Source organism: Myodes glareolus, chromosome 6, assembly GCF_982192425.1.
Source record: "Myodes glareolus chromosome 6, mMyoGla1.1, whole genome shotgun sequence".
In the NCBI taxonomy this organism is placed as follows: domain Eukaryota; kingdom Metazoa; phylum Chordata; class Mammalia; order Rodentia; family Cricetidae; genus Myodes; species Myodes glareolus.
This window is the reverse complement of record NC_142031.1, coordinates 40,670,707-40,682,845: the sequence shown is the minus strand read 5'-3', so window position 1 is coordinate 40,682,845 and position 12,139 is coordinate 40,670,707. Positions and strand designations below refer to the sequence as shown.

The window sequence follows — 12,139 nt, the reverse complement described above, 5'->3', positions numbered from 1 at the left end:
CCAGCCAGCCACTGCTCCCAGAATACAGGGCAGGCATCTCTTCGCCAGAAGTCTGAGTACTCTCTGCTCTGGAGGAATGCCCCCAGTCACTCCTCACCCTGCAGCCCTGTCCTGGGGTCTGTCATCTGTCAGAGTCAAGAGGACGAGAATGGCAGCTACGTGCAGCTCCTTGTATGGGGATAACCAGCCATAACAGATAAAGGCAGAGACGGCAGAGACAATATCTGCATGGTGAATGAACAGGCCTGCAAAAATGTCATAGAGCCAATAGGACTGAGCCAATGCCTTTGTGTCTCCAAACTGCTTGAAACTGCATCCCCTGGATGCTCAGTTGGTAAAATTTGTCTAGCATTGAGAAAGTCCATTCGAGCCTATCACCACCAGAGCGGGAAGCATGGCAGCAGGTAGGCGTGGTGACTAGCGCAGCAGCCACGAGCTCACATAGAGAATCACAAGTGAACACCAAATAAGCAAGTCCTCAAGCTCTCCAAACCTGCCTCTAGTAACATACTTCCTCCAGCAAGGCCATGCTTCCTGAGCACCCCCAACTGGGACCAAGTGTGTAAACGTCCGATAATGAGGAGGGGCATCTCACTCAAGTCATCACAGGAGGTCCTTAAGATAAACAACACATAGACTTTTCTTCCCAGTAGACCCCAGGATGAGCTGGCACATAAACACGGATGGAGACAGAGGTGAGCTGCAGTGAGAATCAAGAGAGACTTTATCCCCACCGAGGTGGGGGAGGCAAGACATCCAGAAACTCAGTGCACTGACAGTAAAGAGGCATTATGCTAACTCTGAAGATGACCAAGAAGAGGCACTGATGGCAGGCAAAGGCTTGAGGACAGGTGGCGTGCAGACACATGTCGGACGGTGAGCTCATAGAATGCCCTGCTCTGAGAAGTGATGTTGGGAGATGACCAAGCTGCAGAGGCAGGGGGAGCCCCCAGTCACTCCTGCATTTGTATCCTGTAGGCAAAGGGAGTCACTGCAGGCATCTGAAGAAGGTGTTAGCATGCATGGCCAGCAGTGTGTGTGTGTGTGTGTGTGTGTGTGTGTGTGTGTGTGTGTGTGTGTGTGATGCATATATGTTGTATGAAAAGACAGAGTTCAACACCCAGTGTCTTCCTCTATCGTTCTCCACCTTACTTTTGGAGATAGTTTCTCAGTTGGAACCTGGAACTCATTGTTTAATATAGACTAGACAGCCAGCGAGCACTGGGGATCCCTTGGCTCCACTCCCTGTAAGAGCCAAAGTACTGCCCCATCCTTTTACATGGGTGGTGGGGAATCAAACTCAGGTCCTCACGTCTATGCAGCAAGCATTTAACCCACTGAGCCACCTCCCCAGCCCTGACTGGTTATTTTTAGCACCACTTTTTGTTAAAACACCAACTTCCACAAGCCGGAAGAGTGGCACCAATCAGCGAAGTAGCTGTCCAGAAAAACTCACTAAGGATGCTTCAGAGGAGTTCCCACTCAGCCACTAGAGACGATGTCAGTAGCAGCAACAGCTAGAAGAAAGCAGAAGAAGAAAGATGCAGCCCACAACAGCTGCCAGTAGCCTGAGGGAGTGTCTCCCTAGCCTTAGGGTTATCCTTAGCAGCGTCCTTAAGCAGCTCGCTTTGTGGAGAACCAGAAAGAAGGAAAGGCCACTTGTGGACATCAGACCAATCACCGGGAAGGCACTACAGCAAGATGGGCTGGAAAAGGACCAAGTTTGACTGTAGGTCCACCCATGCCTCGCCCTTGTCAGGAAGAGTGTGCTTCAGCAGTCCCCGGCACCCGCGAGTCTGCACAGCAGGCCAGCTCAGGGAAAGGAAAGCTGAAGCAAGAGAAGCAAACCTCACAACAGCTCCTGGGAGAACAGAAGAAAATAAGATCAAAGAAGCCAAAAGAAACAACAAAATTCAAACCAAAGTTAGAGCCTCCCTCACAAAGAGAAGGGAAAGATGGAAAAGAAGCAGGCACAGAGAAGCTCCTTATTGTCTGCAGCGGGAGACTGCCTACTCTTAGTCTTGTCTTTAAAAGTCAAGCCTGAGAAACACTGCTCTGAGATACATGGGTCTGGAGAGATGGCCCAGTAGTTAAGAGCACTTGCCAGCCCTTCCAGAAGACCCAAGTTCAGTTCCAACACTCACATCACGGGCACCTGTAACCACAACGCCAGATGGCTAACACCCTTTTCATGGCCTCTCTGGGTATCCCCCATACAAATAAAGATAAAATAAATATTTGTTAAAAAAATTATTCTGAGAACAGGAAGCGGTATCAGAGACCCATTATTTTGAAACACACCAACAGATGGCAAAACTGAAGGTCTCTCTCCAAAAATGTGCCCCCAAATAGTCGCTCTTCAGAACTAGCCTTCCCAAATGTGCCGGGATATAGATGGACCCAAAGTCTTCTCTCCTAAGACATGCCAAGGGCAGTGGTCCCAGGCCCTTCTGTCTACAGGACCCAAAGAGGTAGCTGACTTTGGAAGGGGGCTTTCCAGAGAGCCATTTCTCAAATCAGATGAGCCCAAAGGCTATCCTCTTGACAAAAATCAGGAAAGACTTGCTGGGCAGAGGAATTGACTTTGAAACAGATCAGGGGAGAGCTGAGAATAAAGCTTTCTTTCTAATAACACAAGAAATACATGCTACAGAAACATGGAGAAATACATGCTGCAGAAACATGGAGAAATACATGCTACAGAAACATGGAGAAATACATGCTGCAGAAACATGGAGAAATACATGCTGCAGAAACATGGAGAAGCAGGTGAATCCAAATGCTATCTCTTAAGACACATAAAGGAGCTACTGGACCCAAAGTCTCCACCCATTAAACAATCCAGGAAGCATCTGACTTGAGGCATACTCACCTCAAACCTACCAGGAGACACCTGGGCCTCAAGGATAGTCACGTGACATATACTACAAAACTTGTAGACCTGAAGACCTGACTGTCTTCTAGAACCTAACCCAGGAACAGGCATGTCCAAGGTCAGGACCCTAAAACACTCCAGGAAGATGGTAAGGAGGTTGATTGACACTTTTTCCACAAGAAGTGACTGAAAATGGGGCAGTAGGGACAGCTCAGCAGTTATGAGTACTTGCTACAGAGGATCCAGGTTTGGTTCCCAGAACCTACACAGTGGTTCACAACTGTCTATTAACTTCAGTTCCAGGGTATATTGATGCCCCCTTCTGGCATCTGTGGGCACTAGGCATGCACACAATGCATATACATACAAAGGTAAAACACCCGTACAATATAATATAAAATAAAATAAAATCTTAAAGAAGAAATGGCAGGTGGAGGCATGGTGGTGCACGCCTATTATCCCAGCACCCAAAGAATCAAGGAAGCAGAAGCAAGCAAATCTCTGAGTTCCAGGCCAGTCTGATCTACAGACAGGCTGTTACACAGAGAAATCCTGTCTTGTAAAACAAACAAACAAACAAAAAACAACAAAAGAAAGGAAGGGAGAGAGGAAAGGAGGTAGGAAAGGAGAGAGGAATAAAGAGAGAGAGAAAGAGGGGGGGGTAATGACAGGAAACACTCAAGCAGGAAAACCATGAGTGCCAGCAAGCCTGCATAGGCCTCAAGAAGTTTGTTCAGAAGATGACATCAGTGATTCTGCTTTGACAATGCAGCAGGCATGGTACCCACACCTTCGATCCCAGCACTTGGGAAGCAGAGGCAGGTAGATAGTGAGCTCCCGGCCAGCCAGGGCTGCACAGTGAGATGTTGTCTCACAAACACAAAAACAAAAGGAAAGAAAAGAACAGAGCTCAGCCATAAAATTATGGTGTGGTAGTATGTATGCCTTAATGCTTTCTATATGTTTTTCAAAACAATATAGAAATCTCTATGTTTTCATTAATATATTAATTTGATCCTTTTTTCCCATTTCCAGGACATATCTGAATTAAAAACTGCCATTTTTTAGTCTCTAGCTCATAGACTATGCACGGCTATGTAGAGGAGTACATTACTGCTCTGCTTCATGCTTGGAATGTGTGTATGTGAGGGAGAGAGCATGCATTCTGCTACAGTATTCAAAAGATGACAAATGTATATATGTATGTATATGGGATACAAATGGGTTTTTAAAAAAGGTCAAATAAGAAAAGATCAAAGGCAGGCTGGCCAGATGTCTCAGCAAGTAAAGGAACTTGTAACCAAGTCCAATGAATTCAATCCCTGGAACCTACATGGTAAGGGAGAAAGCATCTCCAGAGAGTTGTTATCTGACCTCCATACCCATATAGTATAGCACTTCTGTTACACACACACACACACACACACACACACACACACACACACACACACACAATGTAATTTGAAACATTTTTTTAAAAAAGACAAAAAGCAAACCTGAGTTCAGATCAGCAGTACCACATAAAATAGACAGGCTATAGACATGCACGGCAATGTATGTCCACAGCCTCAGCACTGAGGAGCTGGGGTGTGAGGGATCCCAGGTTCACTGGCCAGACAGTCTATCTGAAATGGGGAGCTCCAGGTTCAGTGAGAGGCTGGGTCTTAAAAACTAAGTTTGAGAAGACTTGTGTGATGGCTCAGTAGATAAAGGCATTGGCCAAACAAACCTGACCTGCTGTCCTGTCTTTAGAACCCACAGAGGTAGAGAATAAGACTCCCAAAAACTATTCTCTGACTGCCACATGTGTATCATGGCGCGATTGTACCCACGTCCACACATCCACTGAGACACACAAACACAGTTCTCAATGTTTGCTCCATGGCAGCGCTCACAAGATGGGACACACACTCCCATGGTCACACCTGGATACCTTCTGTTTTCCAGCTTCACACTCATTCGGAGTTCAAACCCACCCTCAGTTTAGTTATAGCATTTCAAAAGCTGACTTTTTTTGTATTATCTAAGTTCCCAAGATGGAGTTCTTTCTTTCTTTTGTAAAGAATCTCCCAGTTACATTATGCTTTAAGCATCTAGTGCTTTTCAAAACCTCTCACTGCTGACAAGAACAGTCTAAGACACCCATTGATTGTCTAAGAGGTGCTTTCTGTGTCTCATCCCTGGGGTTGTGGCTCTGTGAGCAACACATTATGTACCACTCTGCAAGGAGGAATCCGGTATTCAAAACATCTCCCCTCAATTTTTTAAATCTATCTATGTAAATTATAGCTGACAAAAATAATAGTGGAATCAAAATCACATACCAAAAGAATGCCACACCCTCCCAGAAGATAATTAAAGGGAAATACTAGAGAAAAGATTCAGGGGAAACACCTCTAGTACATCAGTATCCATTCTGTTCTTCCCACAGTATCTGTTATGACCATATTCCATATTGCTATAAGAGTTTAATTGGCCACGGTTTTTGTTTTAGCAAGTTATGTAAAATGCCATAAATTATGTATATGTTAAAAAAGTAACTTAACAAGAAATCTATACCCAAAGTTGTTTTGTATATTTAAATGTTTAGCTTTATTTTTTGTAAAGTACAATGTGCTCCCACATTTGTGTAATCTTAGTAATCAGATGTTTAAAACTATTTAAAATTCACCACTAAAGCCATTTTATGATTTAAAAACCAACAAAACACACACACACACACACATACACATCAAAAAAAAAACCCACGCTCAGAAGGGAACGAGGACAATTATCATTTTATTCTGGGTTTTAAAGGCAGTCGTTGCTGATATGGAACCTTGAGCAGCAGGAAGGCAAATGTATCAGGATGTAGAGTTCCAGGACAGTCTGAGCTACCAGTGAAACCCTGTCTCAAAATATTAAAACTCAGGGTCAAACTTGGTGGTACACGCCTTTTATCCTGGAATTTGGAGGGAGAGGCAGGAAAATCAGTGGCTCAAGGGCACCTTCTCCAACACAGAATTCAAGGTCAACCTGAGCTCTGTAAGACTCATCTCCAAAAGCCAATAATAAGATAAAATGTCAATTATTTTCAAACTTCTCTGTTGGGTTATTATTTAGTAAAATTTAACAATATAACTCACAATGGTTTGTATGGTATGACAACTGGCCAAATAAAAGGCACAATTCTAAATCGATCACAATTGTTCTCAAGTTTAGACACTGAAAAGAGAAACTTGAATAATGTAGCAAGCGCTTATCTCATTTTCTGAACTAATGACTCAAGAATTTCTCTAATCCTGTTCTTAAATTATTTCCTTTTATAACATTGTTTGTCCTCCACCACCCACCCAGCAGCTAATCTTACCAGATTAGAAGCCACATGTGTGCTACGGCACACGGCAGGCCTAATCCTGTCTCACACACGGGCTCACATAAAATAAACCGATGAAAAGCCCAGATGTCCCCACTGGGCCTAGGAAAGCACATAACTGATTTGATTTTCAAAAACAACCCGACTAACAGTCTCTTTAAAAGTATTCAATTTTTTCTCATGTTCCCCCTTTTCATTTTATTTAACACATAGAAACATGCACAACCCTGGGTACTGTCAATTCTTAACCAGATCATTCGGAAGGGATGCCAAGTGGTGCTGGTGCAAGTCTTTAATCCCAGCACTCAGGAGGCAGAGGCAGGCAGATCTCTGAGAGTTCGAGGCCAGCCTGGTCTATAGAGCAAGTTTCAGTACAGCCAGATAGAGAAACCCTGTCTGGTAAAAAACAGAAAAGGGAGTGGGGGCTGGGGTATAGTTCAGTGGTATACCATTTGCCCAGAATGTACAGACACTGTGTTCATCCTTCAGCACAGGAAAAAAAGGAAAAGAATCTAAAAGAAAAATCCAGTAACTGTCCTTGCTTCTTAATATATTTTTACGATGAACTGAATTAATCTAGAAAAGTTATATAATAGGGTATGGTTGTAGAGGGCTGGAAAGTGTCTCTGAAAATGTCGAGGTCCTAATTCCCAGAACCTGGTAATGTGTTAAAGGGACTTTGCATATGTAGTTAAGACTAAGGACTTTCAGATTGCAGAGAGGGGGCTCATCTCTCTCCAGCAATGAGTTAAGAGCACTTGTCGCTCTTGCAGAGAACCAGGCTTCACTTGCCAGCACCAACTTGGTAATTGGCAACTGCCTGTAACTCCAGCTTCAGGGGATCTAACACCCTCTTCTGGCCTCCATGGGCACCAGACATGCACATAGTGCATGGGCATACATGCATTTAAAATTTAAAAAAAAGATGCAGAAGGAAAACTGTGAGCCTTCTTCCTAGCTAGGAGTGGTCTCTAAAAGCTAGAAAAGAGAACAAACAGAATCATCATCCCATTTTAGACTCTTAAGCCCAGAACGGGTAGAGAACCTATGTTGTCTTAAGGTCATAGGGTTATGGTGATTTGTTACAGCAACTAGAGATTATAATGTATTGACTTATTACTGCAAGCACTTTCCCCCTTTAATTAAGTGTATATTCATGTTTTTTACATCTCTTTTTCTATGTGTGTGTGTGTGTGTGTGTGTGTGTTTTCATGTGTGAGTGTGGGTACACAAGTGCCATGGCAGATCCATGGAGCTAAGAGGGCAACCTCAGGCCCATGAGCTTCTTCTGAGGACTCTTGACTCTATGGAGCCTATCCTGGAACTAACTCTTGTAGACCAGGCTGGCCTCGAACCCACAGAGATCCGCCTGCCTCTTTCTCCCTAGTGCTTGGATTAAAGACATGCACCACCACCGCCCGGCTAGAACATGCTGATTTGGGGGCAGCAGTTAGGAGTGATGACTTGGATAAGACACAGTGGAGACACTCAAGCTTGCCCTGTGACCGTGACCTGGGAAAGGTTACTATCCCTTTAGTCTCAGTTCCCCATTCTGTCAGAAAGGAATAGATAAACTTAGTGGGTCTCTACTTCTATACTGAAGACCATTTGAAAGCAACAAATGCTATTGACTTTCTCCTTGGAAATAAAAATCACACATACACATCCACACAAACTTTGATCTTCCTTATGAATGTTTCCCTAGCTTAGGATCCATGAAAAACTCAGAGGCTAAATTAACTCCAAATTCAAGACTTCTGGAACATTGTCATTATTATTTATTATTGTTGTCATTGAAGGGGTGGGAATTGGGAGGACTAAGTTAAGGGCAGTTATTGTTCTTGCAGAAGACCAGAGTTCGGTTCCCAACACTCATGTCAGGTGAGTTACAGCCATCTGTAACTCCACTCCTGGGAAATCTGAAGCCCTCATCTGTCCTCCTGGGCAACTGACTCATGTGCACATCACACACACACACACACACACACACACACACACACACACAGTTGAGCTAGGTGTGGAGCACTTAGAAAGCTGAAGCAGGAAGACAGCATGGACTACATAGGGAAACCTTATCTCAGAAAAGGGAGGGAGAAATGAAATTGTGGGGTTCTTAGCACTGCCCACAGTCAGCATCACTGTGCCTTTCTTGTATTTGATATTAAGTTAAAATGACTATCAGAATAAGCTCAATTTTATTAGCTGAGCACCTCTCCCTTGCTGCCCCTTAGCCCACTGCACTGCAACACACAGAATTTCAAATGGTAAGTTCTTTTGGGTCATGTGATTCAGTCCCCTTCTGTGGCCTGATTCTGTGCACAGCATCCTCTCACCAAGTCTTCCTTAGCAGACAGGGAAGGCCCTGGAGAATAGCCCTTTTCATCTCTAGACAGTACTTCCAGGACTCTTCCACATAAAAGCAATGAAATTCAGTGTCAAAGATTTAAGAGAATCTAGGCATCTCCAGAAAAATACTTTGGTGCCTGACCTTTATTTAATGCAGAGTTCAGTAGGAAGAGGCAGAGTAGGTGAAGTTCTGTGAGTTCCAGGCCAGCCAGTACTACATAGAGAGACCCTGTCTCGGGGGGGGGGGGGCGGGGGGGAGATTACTAGGGACTGGAGAGATGGCTCAGCTGTTAAGAGCACTGGCTCCTCTTCCAGAAGTCAGTTCCCAGCAACCATATAGTGGCTCACAACCATCTGTAATGAGATGCCCTCTTCTGGCCTACAGGCATACATCCAGGCAGAACACTGTATTGCATAACAAATAAATAAAATCTATTTTAAAAAATTACTAGAATATCCCACTTAACTTCAGAATCCTGAAACAGAATCTGGCAGATTGGCTCTGGGGACTTTGAGGTACACAATGGTGGTGACTGACCCAAGAACAGCATCTGCCATCTGTGTGTTGCTGTGTTTTTATATTTTAACTCTAAATCTAGCTGACTTCATACCTGTACTCAGCACAAACATGCATGCTTGTATGCACACACAAAGACAGACTTCTCTGATTTGCTATTCCTGTCACTTGGGCTCCTGATCACTCCTTGGATGGCAATGAGCCACATGCCCTGGTTCACAACCGTTTTCCTGAAGGTCTCAGAAGGCACAGACAGAGGAAAGAGAGTAGAAATGCCAACCAAGTTATTTCTGAGAAACAGGACCCACCCCACAACAGCTGACACCGTAACTACTCACCCACCCAGCTTATCCGAACCTGTCTTTATTCAAGCCACACAAACGCCAGACAGGTCACTCCAACTGTGGCTCAGAAAATGCTGTCATCCTAATGTAATCACTATGTCGAGGAGTAGCCTGCTTGTTTTTAAGTAAGGATTAAGTACTGTTTTAAAACTTCTGCAGCTCCATGTAGACAGGGTTGTAGGGAAATGCGAATATAACTTTAACAGATCCTTTTAAAGCTGAAAACAGCAAGTCCCTTCTTGTCACGTGCCCTAAAGAAGAACTACACTGTGTACCTGTGGACGCTGATGGCCTAGAGAAGAATCACACTGTGTACCTGTGGATGCTGATGGCCTAGAGAAGAATCACACTGTGTACCTGTGGACGCTGATGGCCTAGAGAAGAATCACACTGTGTACCTGTGGACACCAGGATTCATTTTAATTGCGCACATGTTTGATTTTATAAGAAATAGGAACCCATCAAATGTCTCTTGATTAGAAAATAGACGAGTCAAATGTCGTACATATATTTATGGAGTGGAATATTTACAGCAGTATTGCTACATGATATCCCATGCAGTTCAGGGATCGATATGGAAAGCTCTACACATGGTTAAAATAACTAGATGTTTGGGGATGTGTTAGATGTATCAGGACCAGCAAGGTGGCTCAGCAGGTAAAGGTGCCCACTGTCAAAGCTGAGGACCTGAGTTCAATCACTGGTACCCACAGAGGGGAGGTAGAGAACGGACTTCAGAAAGTTGTTCTCTAACCTTCACGGGTACACAGTGGCACATGTACGCTTACATGCAGGGACACACACACAGTTTTTAAAGTAATAAAAACAAATGAGGTATTTGCAGACTTACTCTCCTCACAAGGATAGACCCAGAAACATTGTTTAAAGAAACAAAAAGCAAGCTCTAATCTGAACTTGAAGCATGATATCATTTCTATAAAACCAATCTCCTCCAAAAAAAAAAAATGCAATGAAACTGTGGCTATCCAACTTGTTCAGTATAAATCAATGTATGAAATAACATAAGAATGTTCTGGAAAAAGTTGATTTAAAGGAAAGTACAAGCTACCCCTGAGGTAGACATTGGGCAAGACTCCAATATTTGGAAGTAAATGGATTCTTATGTTACTTATAGTTAGAACTAATTTCCTAGTTTCAACAAATGTTTTATATTCTAACAGGTTTATACAGACATTTAGCCTCTTTTAAATATCCAAAGAAACTAAAGAGTTTTTTGTAAGAAAATGTTTCCCACTGTGCCACACGCACCCATTCAACCCCAGCACAGCCTCTCAACCACATTCTCTGTGATTAGGATAAAGTGTCTAGAGGGCCCTGCTCAGCTTTGCCACTAGGACAGGAGCCATATAGAGTTAGAAACAAGGACTCCTTGCAGAAAAGAAATGCCAACAGAGAGTTATAAGAAGTGCAATTTGAAGGGCCAGCAAAATGGCTCACTTGGCAAAGGTGCTTGCAAACAAACCTAACCACCTGAGTTCAGTCCCTGGAGCCTACATGGTAGGAGAAAACCAACACTGAAAATTATCCTCTGGCCTTCCAGCTTGCACTGTGTTAAATATGTTCCACACTGGGGCATGTGTGTGTTCTGCACACACAGACACACACACCCATAAATAAATGTAATAAAATTTTAATTACAAATTAAGGACCCCTTGAACTTTATTTCTTCCCCTGATGGTTTTGGGAACCAGAATCTGAGAGATTACATCAGTTAAACCAGCAGTGGGAAGACCTCTCCCCGCATGACTTACCTGTCAAAAACCACTGCAGAATAAGCACGCTCGGCAAAGACGACATCCGCAGCCCAGAACTCCTTCGTGGCCTTCAGACCTCTGCCTTTGCCCTCTGAAGTGAAGATCTCCACATTCTCCATGCTGCCTATTGTCATTTCAGAGTCTGTCAGGCCCGCGGGGTGGGTAGCTCACACTGAGCCAAGCCTCTTGTCCTTGCTGCTATTTAGCACCTTCACCGTCCCTAAGAGCAGGACTATAAATGGACAGGCCACCTCCCCTTCCCTACTCCTCTCTGGAGTGCGGCCCTCACCTCCCCCTCCACCACTGTTTCTGGAGGGAAAAGGCAAAGGAACAGAGTGGCGACAAAGGTCTCATTCACCATCCAGAAAAGACACCAAGACAGAAAATGACCAAAGGCTGGTGTGGTCCTGACATGAAGCCTAGGTTTTGAAGACCTGTTTGAAGATAATCCCCACGTGTGCTGTGTTCTGGACGGCAGTCATGTTCAACTTGAGTTAAAATCAAGAGCACTCGGTCAGTAGGATATTTTTAGCCTCCAGATGCCTCTGTCAATCAAAAGCAGACAACTGGAGTAGACAGAGAGAAAGGCAGGGTAATACTGGCTGCTCTGGGACCCTTCAGCTGTCAGGCCCAGACTTTCTCAAGTGAGATGGGCCCCTTGTCCCATCCCCATCCAGTCTCTCCCCATGACAAGAAATAAATAGCAGAAACCAAAACGGGCCTTTGGCATATGCATACCAGAACTCTTAAGATTCAAGGAATGTCTTTCTCGCCGATGTCTCCGGGTCTTTCACAGCAGCGCACCCCATGGCATGGAAGTCAGGGGTCCCCTGTTCTTAGAGCATCACGGAAGGTGCAGAGGGCTGGCTACAGAGGCTGCAGGCTTGGAAACTAACAGCACCCATGCCCAGCTTTCTACCCAACTCC

At 44.3% G+C, this 12,139-nt stretch overlaps 1 protein-coding gene across 2 annotated transcripts in view; it reads right to left on the bottom strand.

The window, feature by feature from the left end:
- Nucleotides 1-11,688, bottom strand: part of Smyd1 (SET and MYND domain containing 1) — a 51,061-nt gene extending 39,373 nt beyond the window's left edge. The window contains exon 1 of one of the 2 annotated variants that reach the window (XM_087907153.1): nt 11,210-11,688. In XM_087907153.1, coding sequence (XP_087763279.1) covers nt 11,210-11,346 — 137 coding nt within the window. In that variant the 5' untranslated portion in view covers nt 11,347-11,688. The remainder of the gene's footprint in view (nt 1-11,209) is intronic. The other variant, XM_087907152.1, reaches the window with a different exon arrangement.
- Between the last annotated feature and the right edge of the window lie 451 nt (nt 11,689-12,139).